The sequence below is a fragment of the Coenobita brevimanus genome, chromosome 53 (genome assembly GCF_032717465.1).
Source record: "Coenobita brevimanus isolate Jiangsu-jjx chromosome 53, ASM3271746v2, whole genome shotgun sequence".
Classification (NCBI taxonomy): Eukaryota; Metazoa; Arthropoda; class Malacostraca; order Decapoda; family Coenobitidae; genus Coenobita; species Coenobita brevimanus.
Window position 1 is genome coordinate 39,129,181 of NC_137006.1, and position 24,824 is coordinate 39,154,004.

Sequence of the window (24,824 nt, forward strand, 5' to 3'; positions counted from 1 at the left end):
ACCATGATAAACAACATGGGACTCAAAACTGACCCCTGATGCACAACAACATTCACGGAAAACTCATCACTCAAATCTCCATTCACTCTCACCTGGGTGCGGGCACCCACATACATGGCCATAACCACCCTAACCAGCCACTCCTCCAAGCCAAGCTTTCTCATTGCCTACTTCACCACCTCTCTAGGGACTCTGTCAAAGGCATTTTCCGTATATATATATATATATATATATATATATATATATATATGTTTGTATAATATAATTTTTTTTTTTTCAGATGTACAGGCGTTTCAGCAGCCACAGTTTCTTCGGTTTGTACTCCTTCTTTCAGCCAGGCCTCATGATCCGTGACCCCGAAATCATTAAGAATATCACTATTAAGGATTTTGACCACTTTGTGGATCGAAGGACCTTTACTTTAGACTCTGAGAGTGTGTTGGTGGAGATGCTGACCAACAAAACTGGCGACGAATGGAAGGCCCTGAGGTCAGTTATGTCAACGGCTTTCTCCTCAGGCAAGATGAAAAGGATGTTTCCACTTGTGAATGAGATTGCTGATGTTCTGGTCGCCTCTTGCCTTAAAGATGCCAAGCAAAACCCCATACTTAATATGAAGGACAAATTCGGAAGATTCACTATGGATTCCATCGCATCCTGTGCCTTTGGTATCCAGTGCAACTCACTCACAGAAGAAAAGCCCGTGTTTGCCGAAAATGCCAACAAATTCTTTGAGATTCGACCAACCACTGTTGTCAGACTTATACTGTTATTAAACTTCCCGAGGGTTTTCAAAGCACTTGGTTTCAAGCTGGACTCCCCTGAAGTTATTTTCTTCCGGGATGTGGTTGAGGAGACAATTAGGTCCCGCGAGTCCGGCCAGCAGCGTGGAGACTTCCTGGATCTGATGCTGGAAGAACGCAGGGCAGGAAGTGAAGACCCCACCATCTCCAGATTAGGTTAGTCATACACCATCTTCTTCCTTGTTTCCAGACCAAGTTTTCCCTAACTGAAAGAAAAATCGTTTGACCGTTGACCAAAAAATATGCATTGCATCTAGTGGCTGCTCATGATTAAAACTGTTATCCTTACAGTTTGTAGGCTTTCCTTATTGCCTGACAACATGTATAATCTGAGGAAGGTAAGAGTGGGTAATGTTTGGGAGGCATGGTCAGCCCGTTCCCTGATGCATCCTACCCCTCAAACCACCTGACCAGAGGAAGGATTGAGTTTATGATCTAATGAACCCAGGCACGCTAATATCTATGAGGTATAATTGATAATCATTTTGAAATACAAGGTGGCCCATTTATAATGTTACCCTTCCACTCCAATTGCTTTCTCGTGTATTATGGGGATGGTCTAGTCAGCCTTATCAGTGTCTTACTTGTATCATTCATTTCTTATTCCCAGTGCCACATCCACTCCCATAACAGCAGACTGAGGCATCCCTGCAGCACATAAGGTATCATGTGAGTATATGATGGAACGTTCTTTACGGGCCACCCTCTGTAAGTTCAAGGGTTAGTGGTGACCCCTCAAAAACTTTCAGTGCTGCAAGACAGGACTGTGGTGGCGCAGAGTATTCTCTTCCTGGTCGCTGGATATGAAAACACTGCTTCAGTCCTAGCCTTTGCTTCCCACCTGTTGGCCAAAAATCCAGAGCAGCTGCGGCGGCTTCGACAGGAAGTTCGGGATCTGGTCAAGGAAGGAGGGGAGCTGACTTACCAGGGTGTTATGGAGGCTAAGCTTCTCAATGCCTGTATCATGGGTAAGTGTCACAGCAATGTACTTTGCATATAAATATATATATATATACATATATATATATATATATATATATATATATATATACTGTACACATATATATATATATACACATATATATATATATATATATATATATATATATATATATATATATATATATATATATATATATATATATATATATATATATATATATATATATTGCCAGACGCCTCAATCCCGTTTGGGGTGGCCACAAACAAATCGCCTCCAAGCCGCCCTGTCCCCCGCCATTTCACTGCCCGGCTCCCAACTCACACACCCCTCTCTCATATACCTCTCCACCCCATCCCTCCATCTCATCCTTGGCCTCCCCCGCCCTCGTTCCCCCTCCACCTCACTCACATACACTCTCTTCGTCAGTCTTTCACCCTCCATCCTCTCCACATGGCCAAACCACCTCAGTGTGTTCCTCATAACGCTTCCTATCATATCCACATCCACACTATAACGCTTCTTTATATCCTCATTCGTCAGCCTGTCTCTCCATGTGACTCCACAGGCTCCTCTTAAATAACTCATTTCCACTGCTCTCACTCTTGACTTGTGTCCTTCCAACAACGTCCAAGCTTCACTTCCATACGTTAGAGTTGGTATCACAATACTGTCATGTAGTAACTTTTTCACTTCCATGCTCACTTCCCTGTTTCTTATCATTGCTTTCAAAGAACCAGCAACCTTTCTTCCCTGCTGTATCCTTTCAAGCACTTCACCCTCCAAACCTCCATCCTTACTCATCACACTACCAAAGTACTTAAACGTACTCACATTTTCCAATTCCTCACCATCCAACCTCGCTGTATATTCACTGACTTCACCTTTCTCAAGGACCATCACTTTACTCTTCCCTACATTCACCTTTAGATTCCGTTTCTTACACATCTCCCAAACTCATCCACCAAGCTTTGCAGCTCCCCTTCGTCTTCACTCAACAACACAGTATCATCTGCAAACAACAGTACAGGGAGTTTCCAAACACCATCGTCTCTCACCAGGGCCACTCCAACATCCACTACCCTACCTTGTACCTCTTTTATTACCCCATCCATGTACAGATTGAACAACCATGGAGACATGACACATCCCTGTTTCAACCCAACTTTCAAAGAGAAAAATTCACTTAGTTCACCAACCACATGCACTACAGCCTTCGCACCATCGTACATACTCTTCACAGCATTCAACAACTTCCCATCTACTCCATATATTCTTAACACTTTCCACAATCCTTGTCTATCCACCCTGTCATATGCTTTCTCCAAATCCATGAAAGCCGCATACAACCTCTTTCCCTTCTCTAGAAACTTTTCCACTAAAGATCTAAGAATGAATATCTGATCTACATAACCTCTTCCCTTCCTAAACCCTCCCTGTTCTTCTCCAACTAATTTCTCTGTTCTTTCTCTAACTCTGTCAATAAGTATCCTACCATACACTTTTCCTATTATACTAAGAAGACAAATGCCCCTATGATTACCACACACTTCTTTTTCCCCTTTTCCTTTGTACAAGGGAATAATTATACCTGACTTCCAATCCTCCGGGACTCTACCTTCCTCCCAGGCCAATCTGCACATCTTCCACATCCATTCTACTACTATCTCTCCCCCATGCTTCAGCATTTCACCACACACTCCATCAATTCCTGGGGCTTTCCCCGATTTAACTTTCTCCATTGCTTCCACAACTTCTATCCTACTGATTTCTTCCTGTCTTCTCACCTCCCTCCTTCTCCCAGCCATTCCTCAGGCACTTATACTCGCATTACTTCCATCCTATATGTTCAACAATTCCTTAAAGTGTTCTCTCCATCTGCTCACTTTTTCTCCCTTCTCCACTAGTAATCTACCATTTTTATCTTTCACTCCCCTGCTAACTTCACTTCCACCCTGTCTTACTCTTTTCACTTCTTTCCAGAACATTTTCTTACAGTCCCTCCACTTTACACTCAAATTCCTTCCAAATTCCTCATCCACTCTCTTCTTACTCTCTATTACTAATCTTTTCACCTCTCTCTTTCTTTCTACATATAACTCTCTCTTCTGCCTCTCAACTTCTTCCACGCCCCTATTTCTCACTCATTCATTGTATGCTTTCTTCTTTTGTGCCACAGCCTGTCTCACTCTTCAGTCCACCACGCTGTTCCTTGCACCCTCCTCCGTCTTCTCTTCCTTCCACACACCACATCACATGCTGCACATATTTCTTCTGTAAATATCCTACACACACCTTCCACGTCTCCCATCTGCTCCAATTCATATTTGCCCAATCGTTCCTCCACTTCTCTGTTATACTCTGCCTTTTTCTCATCCTCTTATAACCTTTCCATTCTCCTTGCAACTACTCCTTCCTCTCGTCTTTCCCTTCTTCTATTCCTCCATCTTACTTGAATCCTAATTCTGGCCACCACCAAGTAGTGGTCAGAAAGCCTACTCCCCCAACCTCTATAAGCTCTTGCATCCATTACACATCTTCGCATCCTTTCATCCACACACACATAATCAATCATTGCCTTCCTTTCATTCAGTTCACCACCCACCCTTCTCATCACTCTCCATGTATACCTGTGGATCATTTTATGCCTGAAGAGGGTATTGGCTATCACCAACCCACTCCCAGCACAAATGTCCACTAACGCACTCCCATTCTCATCCGTCTCAGCAGGCACACCCCACTCACCAACTATTCCATCCACCTTCACATTCCCAACTTTACCATTCATATCACCGATCAAAAACACTCTCTCACTCCTTCCAAACTTTTCCATGCACGCTTCTACATTTGTCCAGAACTCTTCTCTCACTCTTCTAGCACGATCTTGCGTTGGCGCATACACACACACACAACCGCCCACATTTGTATTCCAACTTTCAACTTTACCTACACAATCCTTGACCCAACTGATCCATACTCTCTTATGCTCTTCTTCCATCTTTTACTCACAACTATACATACTCCTTCCTTTGCCCTCGCATTCTCACCTACTCCTGCACATATACCCCATCCATACTCCCATTCTCTCACACTTTCTCCTCTCCATTTTATTTCAGTTATTCCACATACATCCACTTTCGCACCCTCAAGCACCTGGACAATCTCTCTCTCTTTCACCTCATCATTCGCTCCTCTTACATTCCATGTACCCATTACCAAGTCCTTTGTCCGGTCCTGGGTCGTCATCGTTTGGTCAGTCCTTGATCGAGGCTTCTTGTTTGTTTTTTTAGTTAGTTGTTTACCGGGGAGGGGCACTAACCCTCCGCCAACCCTTTTAGTCGCCTTTTACGACAAGCAGGGATCCTGGGGGAGTATTCTTGAAAACCCCCCCTACCCCCAGGGGGGGGATATATATATATATATATATATATATATATATATATATATATATATATATATATATATATATATATATATATATATATATTTATATATATAACGGAATGGAGGAAGAAAAAACAAATGAATAATAAAAATAATCCATACACCAGATTACTGGTGTCCTCTGTTCATAAAATATCTGTAACAGTTAGATTTGAACAGCTGTGGGTTGAAATTTGGAGGGAAGCAACTCTGGGGAAGCGAGTTTAGGAGAGATGCAGTTCGGGGAATGAAAGAATTCTGATAGGCAGAAGTTCTGCAATATAGCTGAGTGACATTCCAATCATGAGCGCTACCAGATGCCCGTGAAGCACAAGGGAAGGCATGGAGAGGTGGCACCATGGACGCAACTTCGTCTGAGAATTTGCCATAAAAATATCTGTAATATAATGATAGTGAGCCAACATTCCATTTTGCTTGTAGGGGAGGTAATTTATTTGTAATGGCAGGGTTGTTAATAATCCTAACAGCTTTGTTCTGAATTAAGTCTAATTGATTTAATGCAATCTCTCCACATCCATTCCACAAGAGTGAGCAATATTCAAGCTGAGAGTGCACATGACTCTTATAAGTTATAACTAACTGCTTGTCAGTGAAGAAGTTACGGACTCTGTACAATAATCCAAGTTTTTTTGAGGCGGTTTTAGCAAGTGATCTAACATGAGAAGTCCAGCTGAGGGCATTGTTAAGTGAGATGCCAAGAATTTCAATACTTTTGGAGATGGGAATATTAGTAGCACTGCTGGTAATGTACGAATCTGGCAATATCTGTCTAATAGTAAATTGTTCAGTATATATTTAGTTTTATAGCATTAAATGAGACAAGGTTGTTTTGTCCTCATTCACTGATCGTAGATAGGTCTTGCTTTATGGAGATGGCTGTATCGAGTTGAGAGGTAGAGTTATTAGACTTTGTAAATTGGTGTCTAAGTGTGAATGAACTATGTAGTGTTGGGTCATCTGCATATGAGTGGATGGGATTGTGGGTGACAGATAAGAGATTATTAATATGAACCAAGAATAGGGTTGGCACCAGAACTGATCCCTGCGGCACGCCGGCGTTAATTGAGTGAAAATTGGAATATACATCATCTACTTTTACTCATTTTTTCCTGTCAATGATAAATGAAGAAATCAAAGGAACAAAAGACATTAGTCCATAGCTAGGGAGTTTGGACAGCAGGGAACGGTGCCATACTCTGTCAAAAGCTTTAGAAATATCAAGGGCTACTGCTTGAGTTTCTCCATGTAGGTCAATTGATTGATGAATTGTATGAGTTAGGTGATTGAGTATGTCAATGGTGGATCTATCGTGGCAAAAACCATATTGTCTATCACTATTTAAGTTGTTAGATTCAAGATGTTTAACAATGTGCTTATTGATTAAAGTTTCAAGGACCTTACCAAGAGAAGATGTGACAGCTATTGGTCTGTAATCAGAGGGGTCAGAGGAACTTCCTTTCTTCGGAACTGGGTGGATATTGGCTTCTTTCCATGAATTTGGGAATGAGGAAGTACGTATGCTAGTCTGAACAATTTAGCTAGAACAGAGACAAGTTCAGGGGAACACTTTTTCAAAACAATTTGCGGAATATATATATACTGTATGTATTAAGTATACACAATATACATATATAGACACACCCATATATATATATAGATAGATAGATAGATAGATAGATAGATAGATAGATTTCCTTGGAGGTATATAAGATTGAAAGCTATGGCACATTCTCCTTTACTGATTTTCTTATGTACGGTTTCTATTGCCGTACATTTTTTGGTGATCTTGAAGTTTCATCAGGAGTTCCCCAAATGGCAGCAAAGTTTCAGAACTATCTTATTCCATTTTCAGGCTGGATCTAATTGGTCTGTCGTTGTTGTTGTTGTTAAGATTCGTCCAACCTTTAAGAGTAGTATGGACCAAGGCACAGAGTGGAGAGCCTGCCGGAGTTATCTGAAGTTGCAGTGGAGGTTCCTCTAGAAGAACTGCTGGGGCTGGTTAATTTTGAAAAGAGATCTGGGTCGGTCTCTTTGAGACGTGCTAAAAGTTTGTCCGGGTCAAGGGCCGTCTTGATGTTGTCTATCTCTGCTTTGTTGATGTTCTTGGGAGGTGGGAGGTGATGGCTGCGGACTGTGGAAGTGGAGGGTGCAGGGTCTTCAGTGTCCATCTTGGCTGGAAGTGGTGGTCTTGGCTTCTTCCCCTTCTTCCTCTTTTTCCTCAATGTCGGTGGTGGCGAGGGAGAAGCACGGGACTGAAGGTCGTCGTCAGTAGGTGGTAGATCATCTTGGCAGATGGAGGGGTTAGGCAAAGCAGGTGGATGAGGGGGAGGGACTTCCTTGTCTTGATGGATGGAGACGACGGGAGAAGGGGCCCCTGTACTCAGCTACTGTCAGCGTGTGGTGTGTCTGGTTGTCTGCACTGTCCATTGGTGAGGGTGGGACGGTGGTGATGGAAGCAGTCGCTCTGTTTAGAGGAGCATCGAGCCGCAGCCCTTTCCATGGTGTTGGGCAGGGCTTGGGAGGCTGCAGAGTGGGGGCTCGGCGCTTCTGACGAGGGACAGGCTGTGAATCACGGGTGAAGCTCTGTGGGGTGACAAGGCACGGCAACCTGTTCTTCTCGAATAACTCAGGGAGAAAAATGAGCATCGCAGCCTTGTTATCACCACAGAATAACTTCGTCATCGCGATGCACATGGCGACGATTGTATCCACCCCATCTGGACATCGGCGATCTCTGGGGCGCTGACATGCAAAGGCAGAGCCTTGCAAAGCCGCACCCCCAGGTCCGGTGACGTCCCTAGCCTCAGGACCCTTCGGTGTCTGGTGGAGTCAGAAAACAACCATCTCGCCCTTGCCTAACAAGCGCTGTCAGTGCTGTGAAGTAGGAGCAGCGACCCCTAGGTGGTGTACAAATACATCGGCGCTGGTGTCCCGGCGCCTGATGAATCCCTATCCTGCCTTCACAATGTACGATTTCACGGTGCCTGTGATGGTCGGCGCTCGTGGCGACTGCTCCGTGTTGCTGTGGCTGTGGTGGACATGTAACTCTTTAATCTTGTAATAGGTGAGTCTTGAGTTTTGGTTAAAGTTATTTTGGTAATTGAAGAGCAGGAGGAATTAAAGATAAATACAGGGAGTTGATCTTGATTTATTATCTTCAGAGTAAGTCTAAGTTGAGCAGCGTATGGGACTTAATATACTAAGTCTAGTCAGACCCCTCTTCTTATTCGCTCTCTCCACTACCTGCCGGTTCTACGGCCAGTCCCTTTCTGAGCTCTGATTCCTATATTCTCGTTTAGCAGGGGTCGTGTCACGTGTGCTATACTGTTGTTGAAATGTTCTAGAAGCCTGTGTGAGTATATGTGTGCATGTGTGTGTATGTGTGTGTATGGTCACAAGGCGCTGTTTGTGGGCTATTGTGCTGGTGTGTTCATTCTGGAGAGGTGCTAACGTCATTTCCTTTTGGCCCCTAGGTTTGACATTAACCTAACCTCTAGACTATATATGTATGTTGCTAGCTATTATGTATTAAGATATTTTAGAGTCCTGACATCGTTCGGTCATGCAGCTGGTGGTCCTCCGACAGCAATCATCATTATCATATGCTAATCTGATAATACATAACATTGATTATAATATTGCATAGATATAATATTCATGTTAATATTGCAATGATCCAGTAATATTACATTTTAAACAAGTTGTATAAATAATTGAACAAATGCAATATGGTTAAATTGGTTATTGTATGACATATTGTAAGATGTGTATGTATAACAGACATACGCATATAACTGTGCAATGGTAATACTGCTAGGTCATTACATTACATATGGAGTTATCCATTTAGTAACGTCTAATATTTCACCTAACTTGTGTGATGATTCTGGTAATACAGAATTGTAGTAACATTATGTGAATTGTTACATAATATTGTAGTAACATTGTAGTAATACATAATTGTAACATTGTATGAACTGTTACATAATATTCTAGTAACATTGTGGTAATACATAACTGTAACATTGTATGAATTGTTACATAATATTGTAGTAACATTGTAGTAATACATAACTGGAACATTGTATGAATTGGTACATAATATTGTAGTTCACTGTGGTAGTAATACATAATTGTAACATTGTATTAATTGTTACATAATATTCTAGTAACACTGTGGTAATACTTAACTGTAACATAGTATGAATTGTTACATAATACTCTAGTAACATTGTAGTAATACATAACTGTAACATTTTATGAATTGTTACATAATACTGTAGTGACATTGTGGTAATAATACATAACTAAACATTGTATGAATTGTTACAAAATATTGTAGTGACATTGTGGTAGTAATACATACTTGTAACATTGTATGAATTGTAATAGACTATTGTAGAAACATTGTAGTAATACATAATTGTAACACTGTAAGAATTGTTACATATCGTTTGTAGTTACATAATTGTAGCAAGTTTAACATAATGCAATCGTTTGTCGTTACATAATTGTAATAACTGCGGTCCTGACATCGAATCCGGTCATACTGTGGTCGATGATAGTGATGATGTGTCTTGCCACTGGCTCGTGGAGAACAATTTTTTTTGTTTCACTTATAGGAGGAGTTTATTTGGTATTTTGGCATTTGTAGTAACACTTACACCTATTTTCATTTGTCTGTTATGTGATCTTACTATATTTCTTTTCTTTTCTTTCTATTTTTATGCATTGATTTTCTATAGTTTGTTTTTCTTCGTTTGACTACGCTTTTTCGATGTTGTCCAAGGTTGCATAGTTGCTGGTTAATTTCATTGCGACCCTTTTTAAAAGTTTAGTTTATATTGCACAGATATTACTGAAAATGATATTATATAACCCCATATTTTGTTATTTTATAATATATATATATATATATATATATATATATATATATATATATATATATATATATATATATATATATATATATACAATATTAACTATATACACTGACTTGTTGTTCACTTGTACCTATCGTGGGCAATATATGTGTCAGCACTGTGTGGAAATCTTTGTCATCACGATTGTGTGGTAGATGTTGTTCATTCTTGCTACGTCATTGGTGTTCACCTTTTTTTTTTGTGTGTGTAACTTAATTTGTCTGTTTCCACTAGGTAGCTTTAATTAATAAATGTTTAATACAGTTCTTTTAACCACTCACTGAGTAACTGTGATAGTATATTTTCTTTATTACTTTTTGGATGTATAGTTGTATGTATGAAACACGTATTTTATGTAGGTAGAAATGGTAACACTCGTTGGTAGTAAATAAATGCTATAGTAAATGAATGAATATACAGTGTAGAATATTTATTGTTGGTGCAAGTATTTAATGATTGAATTATGAAGATAATTGAAGTAGGTATATGTATTTAAGTTGTAATTATACAGCACGTTTTAGATGTTTGTGCAGAAGGTTTTGTCTATCACTGTGTATTGCATAAATGAAGTAACTATGTAACTCGCTAATTTTTTCCGTGGTAGGAATGGTGTGAGTGGTGGTTAGTGGTGGTGTCACACACACGAGTTGATTGACGTGGAGTCGTCTCAGCAAACACGAACAGTGACGTCGAGTTCCCACACTGGTAGTTGTGGTGAGTAAATGAGTAGCGATGAGTAACTTGAATGAAGATGAGTAAGATGAGTTGTGAATATGGGCTTGGTATTTGCTGTCGTCGTTTTGACCTTCTCGCACTCCTGTGTCGGCTGTGGAGATTGGGGGGCAGTAGGAGGGAGTGTTGGGGTTTTAGTGCTTGTTGCTTTGGTCTTGCTCTTCCTTTACTTGCTTTTTTTTTTTATTCTTCTTGCTGATACTTGAAGTTGCGTGAAGATTATAGAGTTGTCTTGTAGACTTGTTATTTGTAGTTGATCGTAGATGGTTGTAGTTCGCTGGTTGTCATAGAAATTGGAAGATTGTTTGTATCAATATTTTGTTAACCTACTGGCAAGGCGTCGTGTGACCTCTTCACCTCTGGATCAGCGTGATGATCGGGGAGACTGAGGGAGGGTTGTAGAGAATACTGTCAGGAGCTGGTTGTGAGTTGTTGGTTGTGAGAGGTATTGTTTGTTTTCTGTCTTGATAGTGTAGACTCAACTCTACACTCGTAGACTCGTATGCTCGTAGACTCGTAGGCTTGTAGACTCGTAGACTCGTAGGCTTGTAGACTCGTAGACTCGCAGACTCGTGAACTCGTAGACTCGTAGTCTAAACTCTTAAACTTGTAAACTCGTTCTTCTTGCTGTAAACTTTCTTGTGGTTACTTGATCATAGAATTGTAGTTTCTTGATAGTGTAGAATCAGCTGTAGAACTGGAGCTGATCTTGGTTACAGTTTCGCCTGCTTTTGTAGAAATGATGGTTCGTAGGCGTAGAGTCGATCGTTACTGCCACCATTTATTGTTGGAACTTCGTAGCCACCATTTATATACAGTATATGTAACTCTTTAATCTTGTAACAGGTGAGTCTTGAGTTTTGGTTAAAGTTATTTTGGTAATCGAAGAGCAGGAGGAGTTAAAGATGAATATAGAGAGTTGATTTTGATTTATTATCTTCAGAGAAAGTCTAAGTTGAGCAGCGTATGGATTACACTGGGACGTAATATACTAAGTCTAGTCAGACCCCTCTTCTTAATCACTCTCTCCACTACCTGCCTGTTATATGGCCAGTCCCTTTCTGAGCTCTGATTCCTACATTCTCGTTAAGCACGGGTCGTGTCACGTGTGCTATATTGTTGTTGAAATGTTCTAGAAGCCTGTGTGTGTGTATGTCTGTGTATGGTCATGAGGCACTGTTTGTGGGCTATTGTGCTGGTGTGTTCATTCTGGAGAGGTGCTAACGTCATTTCCTTTTGGCTCCTAGGTTTGACATTGACCTAACCTCTAGACTATATATGTATGTTGCTAGCTGTTATGTATTAAGATATTTTAGAGTCCTGACAGACACTTGAGCCAAGACTGGAGCATGAAAGAGATGTCATCACCACAGCTGCTGGACAGGAACTCATGGTTCTGTCATGGGTGGCTGTTTGTATACGATTGGGGTGAATCAGGTGGAGACAGGTGGGTGGAGCTGAAGCGCTAAGCTGATCGCGCATTGGCTGCTTTGTTGGCTAAACTTGTGGAATTTTGAGGATGGTAGGATTTGATAGTCTTCGACTTGTGTGTTTATGGTAGGTAGTGAATGTAGATTGCCTCTAGAAACAAGAGATGGCGAGAGTCTTGTTCTCTGTCTAGTATCTTGGTGTTCTCATCCAGGTCTTGTCGTGTCAGGTGGGAGTTGTGTAGGGTGAAATAGTGGTTCTTGATAACTCCATTCTGTAGGTGACAGGTGAGGCACATCGATAATCTGGTCCTTCTCAGTCCAGTGAATGAGTGAGATCCACACTCCTCACTGTTGCAGTTATAGTGGTAAATGACATGGTCCTCCTGAAGGGGTGTCTCGGTCACAGCGGGTTGTTTTTGAAGCAGAAGGTGGGCTGTTTTCCTTGTCTTGTAATCGATCATGAGAGCAATGTGTTGTTCCGGATCTGTAGGGCGTACATTTCTATATACAATGTCCTTGATGATCTTCTCATCTGTCTTGTAGCCTAGTCTGTAGACACGTAGTTTTTGTAGTATATCTTGATGTGTTTGCTGGTTGTGGGTGTATTGGTGTCTTGGTGAGCGTACCATTTGTCCATGTGTCTCTTAATGACGTTGGATACGTCAATGTTAATGCAGGCGTTGCTAACGAGGACTTGAGTCACACGTTCTAGTTCCCGGTGGGCGTCTTTCCAAGTGGAGCAGTGGGAGAGGGCTCTCCTGATGTAGCCACTGATGGTGGAGCGCAGGTAATGTCTGGGGCACTCACTATCTCCATTCAGGCAGAGTCCTTTATTCATGGACTTGGCAAATACCATAGTCTTGAATCCTATGTTGTGTGCAGTGATGAGTATGTCCCGGCAGGGGAGGCGTCTAGTTGCTGCCATCCTCATAGGTGAAGTTAAGTTCAGAGACAGAGATGAAGCGCTGTCTGAGGTCCTGGAGCTCCTGAAAGTCCTTGATATGAATGAAGATGTGGTTGACAAAGTGGCGGTATAGGGAAGGATGGCTAGTAGCTAGGAGTCTCGATTCATTGGTCCCCATGTAGAAGTTAGTGAACAGGACTCTGAGGGGGCTGCCCATTGCTACACTGTCGATCTACTGATACATCTGACTGCTCGGGCAAGTGAAAGGGGCTTCTTTCGTTCAGAACTCCAGCAGAGTCTTTAGGTCTTTCTCTGGGATATCGAGGGGCTTGGTGTCTTCGCAATGGTATACACAGTTGAGTAGTAAGTCAATCATCTTTTTCACAGGGACGTTGGTAAAGAGGTTTTCGATGTCAAGGGGGACGATGATGTGGTCGTCAGCTGGATGGGCATCACGTAGGACTTCAAGGAAGTTGGAAGCAAAGGATAGGCAATAGGTGCTAGGTACGTATGGCATCAGGAGTTCATTGAGTTTCTTGGTTCCGGTGTAGATGGCTGTGGGTATCTGTGAGATGATCGGGCATAGAGGGTTCCCAGGCTTGTGTGTCTTGACGTTGCCTTTAGCCATGTAAGTACTTGCCAGTTAACTTCTGAAGATGTAGGTCATTGATTGTGGCATTGATAGTGTAGATGGTGGTGTTAACTCATTTCTTGATGGAGTTGATGGGGTTACGAGTTATCCTTCTGAACTTTGAAGTGTCACTGGGGATAGTATTGATCTTTGGAATGTAGTCCTCCTTGTTGATAATGATGAAGACGGCAGTTTTGGTGACGCATTGGATGATGATGTTTTCACTTTCTCACAGCTGTTTGGTAGTGAGGATGTGGATTCTGTTTATGTTTTTGTTGTGGTGAGAGCCATGGGTCTTAGTGGCCTCAGCGAGGAGGGAGGGTTGAAGGTCAGGGGTGGTCCTTACTTTCCCTGCCTTCTCAGGTCGCCGTACATCATCGAGGAGGACCTCGATACTCAATTTCCAGCCACTTGTGGTGGGGGGCATGGCTTGGAGAGGTAGTGGCAGTTAAGCCCCATGTTGAACAGCTCCTCTTGGTCTGGAGTCAGGTCGAGATTGAAATCCTTTTTACCAGTATTCCTGTGAACAAGACGATTGACTTCATACTCAACCATGTATACCATTGCAAAGACACCAAGCCCCTCGACATTCCAGAGAAAGACCTGAAGACTCTGCTGGAGTTCTGAATGAAAGAAGCTCCTTTCACTTGCCCGAGCAGTCAGATGTATCACCAGATCGACGGTGTAGCAATGGGCAGGCTCCTCAGAGTCCTGTTCGCAAATTTCTACATGGGGACCAATGAATTGAGACTCCTAGCTACTCGTGCTGGTGCTATGTCAACCACATCTTCATTCGTATCAAGGACCTTCAGGAGCTGCAGGACCTCAGACAGCACTTCATCGCTGCCTCTGGACTTAACTTCATCTATGAGGAAGGCAGTGACAGACACCTCCCCTTCCGGGACATACTCGTCACCACACACAACGCAGGATTCAAGGCTACGGTGTTCACCAAGTACATGAACACAGGACTCTGCCTGAATGGAGATAGTGAGTGCCCCAGACCTTACATGTGCTCCACCATCAGTGCCTATGTCAGGGGAGCTCTATCCCACTGTTCCACTTGGAAAGACGCCCACCAGGAACTGGAACGTGTGACTCAAGTCCTCGTTTACAAAGGCTACATTAATATCGATGTATCCGACGTCATTAAGAGACACATGGACAAATGGTATACTCACCAAGACACCAATACACTCACAACCAGCAAACACATCAAGATATACTACATAAACCACATGTCTACAGACTAGGCTACAGGATGGATGAGAAGATCATCAAGGACATTGTATATAGAAATGTATGCCCTACAGATCCGGAACAACACATTGCTCTCATCATCTATTACAAGACAAGGAAAACAGCCCACCTTCTGCTTTGAGAAGAAGGTGACCGGTTCTGTGACTGACATGCCTGTTCAGGAGGACCATGTCATTTACCACTATAACTGCAATAGTGAGAAGTGTGGACCTCACTCATACATAGAATTGACACGGACCAGATTATCGAGGTGCCCTGTCACCTACAGAATGGAGTTATCAAGAACCACTACATCACCCTACACACCTCCCACCTGACACGACAAGACCTGGATGAGAACACCAAGATAATCGACAGAGAACAAGACCCTCACCGTCTCTTGTTTCTAGAGGCAATCTACATTCACTACCTACCATAAACACACAAGTCGAAGATTATCAAATCCTACCATTCTCAAAATTCCACATAAGTTTAGCCAACAAAGCTGCCAGTGAGCGAACAGTTTAGTTTGTTGGCTCCATCCGACTGTCTCCATCTGATTCACCTGAATCGTATATAAACAGCCACCCACGACGGAACAATTAGGGGTCTTTGATGCATGGTCATGGAGGGTGTGGGAGCGTTTTCGTGTGCTCCTCAAACTGCCAGGTTTGTCCCCCTGGCATTAGATTTTTTTTTTTCACACATCTGGTGACCGATAAGCTAGCTAGTTGATCATTTTCCTCCCGTCGCTCATAGCATGGTGCAGTAGGTTTCTGTACCTTTATACTGAGATTGCCTTTCCTTACCCATCTCTGGAGGGTCCACCCCACTGATCACTCTGGGTTGTGAATTAACACAGACACAGCCTTCTGACTGTAGTTTGAGAGTTCAGTCTCAGACTTAGATGTTTTGCCCTGGTTGTTTTGTCCTTTGCTTCCCACTTCCCCCGTGAGGGGGAAGTGGTTATTTTGATGAATGCCTTTGTCGCCTCTCACCCCCTTTCATGGGGGGCCTTTATGATCCCCTGACAGCCTGACAGACTAACTGACCCCAGACTGACCTGCCCCAGACTTGTACACCCCTCGACATCCCTGTAAATAATGTGTCGTATGTTGTACTTCATGCGGTTTGTTCCATTACTGGCGAGTCTCAATCTTTTCGTTATTAAGAAGGTGATTTGTGACTGTCCTGGTGAGGTGGAACAGTTAAAAATACTTGTCGATGGAGATCACCCCATAAAGACTCTTAATTCCACACAGGTAAAGGACTTGTTAAAGCTGCACAAGTTCACTGCTATGATGTTGAACCGAAGATCCCGGTTTCCATGAATTCCTGCAAAGGAGTTATCACTTGCAGTGATCTCATGGTTCGGAAAGAGGACGAGATTGTATGTGAACTTGCTCAGCAGGACGTCATAGATGTCTGGTCTATTACTAGATTTTCGGAGGGCAAAAGGACGAAGACTGCTATTGTTATCTTGACATTTGGCGAAGTGACTCTCCCAGCCCAAGTCAAAGATGGGTAAGAAATCGTTAACGTAACTTTGTTGTTTACGATGTCAGTTATATGGACATAGTGATAAAATCTGTTGGGCATCCCAGTGTGTTGCAAGCATGCAACACAGGGCCTTGATGCTGAAAACTGCACATCGCAGACCGTAAGATGCATTCACGGCAAGGGTGTTTACTCCACTACCTCGGGGGATTATCCTAAGTGGGAAAAGGTGAAAGAGGTCTGCATAGTGAAGGCGACTGAGGGCATCTCCTACTACGGAGCCAGATAAGGTGAAGGAGTTGCATGCAACTCCCACTCAAACAGGTCCTATGTTTCGGCAGTGATGTCCCGTCCTGTGATATGCTGTGTTGAGACAGACTGACCCTGTCCCTGTTCCTCATGCCACTCACTCTGCTTCTCCATCTCAGCCTCCTGTTCGCTCCAACTCTCTAAATGATATCCCTGCAGCTACCTCATACTTACAGGCTGCTGCTGCATCTCTGTCCGTAAAGCCTAAACCGAGGTCCAACAAGTTGCATGCTCTAACCACCCTATCCAACCCGTCACGTCCTCATGTTCTTCCTACTTCTGCTCCAGCGAGGGAGAGAAGAGTAAGCTCTTCCTCAGAGATGTCTGAAGCCTTGACACTGATGATAAAATGGAGGTTTCCGTTAGCAATCACCTGGATAGGTGCCCCGGTTGTCACTCACCTGTTGGTGGGTGGACTAAAACGATTAGGATACTGGCCTCCAACGTAAATCTTAAATCATCGCATTCACTGTGTTGCTGTGGAATTGTATGAGTCTTGGGAATAAATTACACAATATAGCATTCTTGCTGACTATACGCAGGCCAGACGTTATTTGTTTACAGGAGACACACTAGGTGGATCACCTTGATCCTCCACAGTACAAACACTATCATTCTTATGTCATAAAAAGACTTTGTAGTAACTTGTAGAGAAGTTATATATATTATACTTGTGGACGAGCAGTTGTTATACTTGAGTTTTTTGTAAGTAGATAATCTTGGTTCCCATTTGTCATGCAATGACAGGAGGGGTAAAGAAGAGTGTGGGACTATTTTTATTTGTCTTGGAAATATTAACAAGTCTCTCATACAAGAGTGAGTATAAGTAGAGTTCCTGTCTCCCTGTCTCGCTCTCTCTCTCTCTCTCTCTTCCAAGTTGCCAAGCCTTTCTCCCCACTACCTGCCGATTCTATGGCCTCTCTCCTTCTGAGCTCTCTTTCCTAAATTCTGGTGAAACAGGGGTCGTGTCACGTGTGTTCACTGTGGTTGGAAAGTTCTAGAAGCCTGTGTGTGAGTATGTGTGTATGTGTGTGTATGGTCACTAGGCTTTGTTCACCTGCTGTTTCGCTGACAAACTAACTGCATCATCTCCTGACTTGCTACTTCCTAATCTGTCGTCAGCTTTTCCTCAGTTTAACTTGCAAGATCATTTCCCATTCCCAGGCTCGCATAGAGCTGTCTATCTGTCTATTTATCTATCTATCTATTATGATTTGTAAATATAATATGGACTCATAACATTGCTCGGTCCACGCAGCTGAAGGTCCTCCGACAGCAATTATCATTGACACATGCTAATCTATTAGTACATAATATTGATTATAATATTGTATACATATAATATTCATAGGAAATAGTAATTATCTAGTAATATTACATTTTAAACAAGTTGTATACATATTTGAATAAATGTATTAAAAGTAAACTATTTAACTGTAATACAGTATGTACTTGGGTTATTGTAGTGAAATGCATACATACAAGAAAAAAAAATAGTTTAAAATTAAGATTATGGTAAGAGTTATTGATATTTCATTTAAAGATAATGGTACTGGTATGCCATACATGGGTCATTCTTCTTTGTATTTTTTTTCTTTTACACACATATATATATATATATATATATATATATATATATATATATATATATATATATATATATATATATTTATATATATATATATATATATATATATATATATATAGATATATATATATATATATATATATATATATACAAAATATGTACACTTCATTCAGGGGGGTTAACTTGGATGTTAACTCTCCCCTCACTAAATACTGACTCCAAATTTGCAATTCTTGCATGCATTCTGTGCATTGCCAACAGCACTACTGCAAATACAATACAGAAGATTATAAAGACAGTAGGTGCTGGGCTATACACATAATATGGGTTGAACATACTCAAACTCAAATCTTCCCAGGGCTTCATTGTTTCATTGATCAGTTGCATAGTTTCAAACTTAGGTGAAGTCAGCTTAATACTTGTGCTCATGTTTAAGTCCATATCAGGCAGTGGGTGGAAATGTTTGTGTGTATGATTGAGAATGGCGTAGTGATTGATGGTGGATAAAGTAGACGTGGCTGGTGTAAATACCGCACAGTAGTCTGGTGCTATGTATAATCCTGAGGCTGAAGTATGAGATGGTGGTATATCTGGACAGACTATGTAAACTGATGTGTTATGAGTGAAATAAAAAAAACTGTGAGTGTCCAATTTGTTGATGGTGTACAAGTTTATCTGGAGCAAAAGTGAAGTTGCAATGATTATGAATATTGTCATTTCTGATGATAGCCATTTCACAAGGGACTGTATCAGTAGGCTGAAACGTAAAAATGTACGCAGGACAAAGATGAACAGCATGTAAGGATGTGCGGCACTTTCGTTCAATCGTTGATTCACTTGCAAAAGTGACAGTGTCCCGTCTCATGGAGACCATGATGAGTTCGGTGTCTGTGTTGATGTTGATGATGACCAAAGTGTTGTTATTTTTATAGGGGAAGGGATGTATGTGGTATACTGTGAACAGGTCTTCAGTTATGAATGGTACATGAACTACTACTGATGTTGGTGTTAGTGTTGCTTCTAAATATGGATAATATTGCATGAATTCTCTACTGCAGAACAACGGCTTCAATTTATGTTTATGTACGCCTTGACTAATTATCTGACGTAGCTCATGAACTGGGAGTAAGTCAATTGTGATCTTGCCATCACCAGCATTCGAAATTCCTTGCATAAGTGCCCTGAAACGATCTCTAGTGTTCTCTAATTGTAGTAGAATCGTGTCAATGTGTTCTGTGATGATGGAGAAGTGTTGGAAAGGTGTAATGTTTCCTTCCATTTCATTTATTTTATCTACACTCTCGAGAGCTATGTTTTCTGCCTTTTTCAGATTTTTCACAATTGTCTTCATTGCTGAGTTCTGTCCTGTGATGAATTTATCTTTGTATGTTAGTACCTGAGCTATTTATTAAATTTGTTGTTTATTTCTTTAAGGTCATCCTCTATAGCCAATCCAAAGATGTTCCCAAGAACTGCGCCACCCAGGTCGAACAAACCGCGCTTTTGGCGAGTACGTGTGATGTTGTTCCTGTCGCTCAGTACCTCCGTTCCATAAGATGGGAGATCTTGGATCATGATGAGCATAGTTGACTTTGCCTGTTCTAGTTTCCATTTCGCTAACTTTACCATTTCATTCACTTCCTTTGTGTTATGTGCTTGTGAAACATAATTTCCTATCATGAAGTCCAGAGTTCACATCGGCGTCGCAAGGCTGTCTAGATAAGTAGGTAATTCATACAAGTAATCTAGACTTATTTCAGTACTCATGACGTCCTTAACGATTGTAGTCGTGGCCGTTGGAGCTATGAGGCATCCTTGTCGTACTTTGTGTTGGGGGTCTAGGTGCGCATATCCTCTTGCTATGTAGAGGAGAATCCATAGCATAAATTCCTTCATCGTAACCTACCGAAAAAAAAAAATCTATTAATTTCCTAATATGGTCATGCTGTGGTCGATGATAGTGATAATGTGCGTTACGGTTGATTGTTATTTCATTTATAGAAGGAGTTTAAATCGATATTTCTATCTATCTATTGCCAGACGCCTCAATCCCGTTTGGGGTGGCCACAAACAAATCGCCTCCAAGTCGCCCTGTCCCCCGCCATTTCACTGCCCTGCTCCCAACTCACACCCCCCTCTCTCATATACCTCTCCACCCCATCCCTCCATCTCATCCTCGGCCTCCCCCTCCCTCTTCCCCCCTCCACCTCACTCACATACACTCTCTTCGTTAGTCTTTCACCCTCCATCCTCTCCACATGGCCAAACCACCTCAGTGTGTTCCTCATAACGCTTCCTATCACATCCACATCCACACCACAACGCTCCTTTATATCCTCATTCGTCAGCCTGTCTCTCCACGTGACTCCACAGGCTCCTCTCAAATAACTCATTTCCACTGCTCTCACGCTTGACTTGTGTCCTTCCAACAATGTCCAAGCTTCACTTCCGTACGTTAGAGTTGGTATCACAATACTGTCATGTAGTAACTTTTTCACTTCCATGCTCACTTCCCTGTTTCTTATCACTGCTTTCAAGGAACCAGCAACCTTTCTTCCCTGCTGTACCCTTTCAAGCACTTCACCCTCCAAACCTCCATCCTTACTCATCACACTACCCAAATACTTAAAAGTACTCACATTTTCCAATTCCTCACCATCCAACCTCGCTGTACATTCACTAACTTCACCTCTCTCAAAGACCATCACTTTACTCTTCCCTACATTCACCTTTAGGTTCCGTTTCTTACACACTCTCTCAAACTCATCCACCAAGCCTTGCAGCTCCCCTTCGTCTTCACTCAACAACACAGTATCATCTGCAAACAACAGTACAGGGAGTTTCCAAACACTATCCTCTCTCACCAGGGCCACTCCAACATCCACTACTCTACCTTGTACCTCTTTTATTACCCCATCCATGTACAGATATTTCATTCTCGTAATGATGTAGATTTTATTGGAACAGTTGCACCTATGTTTGATTGTTTGGTATATGACCTTAATTTCTTTTTGTAATCATTGTTGTTCTCTTGCTTGGTTTCTTGAGGTACGTTCGTCTGTTCGGTTGTATCCGATGCTGAATAATTATTGGATAATTCCCTTGAAACTCGTTTTAAATGGTCAATATGAACTTGTTTCTCTTCGCCACTTGACAGTGACTTAATTAAAACTTTGTTTGCTTTTATGTTAATTACTCTGTATGGGCCCTCAAATTTTGGGGATAATTTATTGTCTCTCGTATGAATGATACCGTATACAATGTCTCCTAAGCTGATAGGTGAATCTCTTGCCTTCTTGTTAAATGCCTCCGTCATTTCTTCCTTGGACATCGTTAATTGTTTTTTTACTCTTTTGTGTATGTCCTGGAATTCACGTAAACGGAGTTTAGAGTAATCATCGTAATTGTATATGGGCATACTGTCACCTTCTAGGAGCTCATATGGTAGTTTTTTATCTGTTCCATATATAATGAAATGTGGTGTGTCACCTATGGATTTATTTATAGATCCATTAATTGAGGCTTCTACTCTGGGAATCCAATCATCCCAGCTTGCATAATTTTCACTGAGAATGTGTCGTAGCACATCTAATACTTTTTTGTTTTGTCTCTCTACGAACCCATTAGATGCTGGGTGCTAGGCTAAAACGTTAACCTTTTTGATGTTGTATTGTTTACATATTTCTTGTAAGATCTCAGAATTAAATTCTCCTCCATTATCACTTATTAGTACCTTTGGGGTAGTAAAGCGACATATTACATTATCTGTTATTGCCTTTGCTACTGTCTGCAGTCTTATCTTTAAGTGGAGCTAAAATGACATAACGGGAAAAATGATCCGTTGCTACGAATAAGTATAGGTTATTATTGTATGATAATGGCATCTTGAGTAAATCAACAGCGACAACGTCCCATGTTTGATGTGGTACAGGGTAATTACCCATCGGTGCAGGTGTGATTGGGTATCCTTTGTGTTTCGCACATGATTCGCATCTGTCTATATGATTGTTTATATCTTTTCGTAATGAAGGCCAGTAATATAACAGCTGGGCTTGGTTGAATGTCTTATCCTTTCCAGGATGTCCTGCATGTGGGCTATCGTGTATCGTTCGTAATACTTGGGGTATCATGTCATTAGGTACTACCAACTGGTTAGTATTTCTTTGGCGTTTTGGTTGTTTAGAGTTAATCTTGTATAATGTATTATTGACCATTGTGAATTGTTCGAATGGGACATGCAGTTTGGGTAATTGTATGTCATCTCCACTTTCTAACTTGTATATAACTTTAGACCATATTGGGTCAAGTCTTTGTGCCTTTGCGATATCCTCGTGGTTTGGGATATTTCCTTTGAGATCTAACGCCGCGACCTGAATTGTGTTCGGGTTCCTAGATAATGCGTCAGCTACTATGTTCATTTTACCTTGTATATAATGAATTTGTACATTGTAGTTTTCAACTGTACATTTCCATCTTGCTCTCCTCCCAGAAAGGAGTTTTTCTTTAAACATACCCACCAGTGGTTTATGGTCGGTGAATAAGTGGATTTCGTAACCATATACCAAATCTCGAAACTTTTGTAATACAAAAACCACTGCAAGTACCTCTAAGGTCTGTAGTGCAATAATTTTTCCCTGCACCTCTTGTTTGTCTGCTGGCAAATGCAATTGGTTGATTTTTTCCTCTTTTATCTTCCTGCATCAGTACAGCCCCTAATCCTTTAACTGATGCGTCTGTACAAATAAGAAATGATTTCGTGTAATCCGGATATGCTAAACAAGGTGCATTTGTTAGTTTAATTTGTAGATTGTTAAATGCCCTTTTTTGTTCTTCTTCCCATTGGAATACAGCATCTTTTTTGAGTAGTTGGAATAGAGGAAAGGCTATATGAGAGAACTGTGGTACGAATGAACTATAGTACCCAGCCAGACCTAAAAATTGTCTAACTTCGTCAGTCGTTGTGGGTTCAGGAAAATCTCTCACTGCCTGTATTTTGTCATCAGTGGTGTGAATACCATCAGAACTTAATTTGTGGCCTAAGAAATTTATTTCCTTAAAGCAAAATTTGCATTTGGAAAGTTTAATTTTTAAACCAGCATCACTAAGCTTTTGTAAGAGTAAGTCTAATTTCCTGAGATGATCCTTAATATTCTTCGTTGCGATTATAATATCGTCAAGATAAACAAATATTCCTTGTCCTAAAATTCCGGATAATACGTAATTCATAAGACGCTGGAATGTGCCTGGGGCTGTTCTCAGTCCCATTGGCATTCTTGTATATTGATAATGGCCTCTGTTTGTTGAAAAGGCAGTGTATTTACGTGACTCCTTCGATACCGGAATCTGATAATAGCCGTTTAGGAGATCGATGGTCGAGAATATATTATTCTCAGGACCAATATTCTGTAGAACGTCGCTTAGCAATGGCATGGGAAATCTGTCTGGGATTGTGTGATTGTTTAGTTTACGGTAATCTACTACCGCACGCATTTCTCCATTTCGTTTGGGCACGAAGAATAATGGGGCATTCTACGGGGAGACTGAAGGCTCAATAATTCCAAGTTTAAACATTTCATCGACATACTGATTTGCAAGTGTACGTTGGGAGTGTGGTATGCGGTAAGCTGGCACGAAAATTGGTGGTGTTTCTGGGTGCACATTAATCATGTGATTAATCAAGTTAGTACACCCTAATTGTTCTCCAGGCAATGCTACGGTGTCCCTGTGTGTTTCCAGCAGGGTTAACAAATCATTTTCTTCATCAAATTCACCTGAGTGAATTAAATTCTCTTTTATTCTTTCTCTATCCGTAGATTTTATCTCACTTGTCACTCCAGCTATAACTATTTCCTTCACAGGGGCAGGACATTTTTCAATATTAACTATGCAAGTCCCCTTTTTCAACTTAAATTCCCCATTCATGTGATTAATTATGAATATCTGAGTTTGCCCTTCGTCGTTCGTATGACATAATGCGTTTTCTACTGACAATCCCTTTACATAATTCTTCTAAGACAAGAACAGTACTATTCCGTAATTTGCTCTTTATGGTAACTTTCATGTAGGAATTAGGTGGTATAACTAAATCATTAGTGAGATGGGCTGGAAAAATTGATAAATCAGTACTGTTATCTGAGTCACTAATTCTGGAGGATGGGGTTGGTGGTGGGAGTGGATCTATACACTCATCTGTTTGTGTATGTTTGTTTAAGCCTTTAATATTACCAATTCTTTTTGGCTCTCTTTTACCAATCGGTGAGGGCTCTGAAAGTATTTCCTCTGTGAATTCATTGTCAAAGTCTATTCCATTCATTTGTGGGAGTATGGTTATGTTCTCAGCTCTCATGGATCTTAAGCCCAGTAACATATGAGCTTTAATTGATAA

The 24,824-nt window shown here is 41.3% G+C and overlaps 1 protein-coding gene across 1 annotated transcript in view; it reads left to right on the plus strand.

The window, feature by feature from the left end:
• The first annotated feature begins 280 nt into the window (after positions 1–280).
• LOC145400799 (cytochrome P450 9e2-like) overlaps positions 281–24,824 on the plus strand; it is a 76,466-nt gene continuing 51,922 nt past the window's right edge. The window contains exons 1-2 of the mRNA XM_080273235.1: positions 281–959; positions 1,553–1,771. Of these exons, the coding sequence (XP_080129361.1) occupies positions 281–959; positions 1,553–1,771 (898 nt within the window). The remainder of the gene's footprint in view (positions 960–1,552; positions 1,772–24,824) is intronic.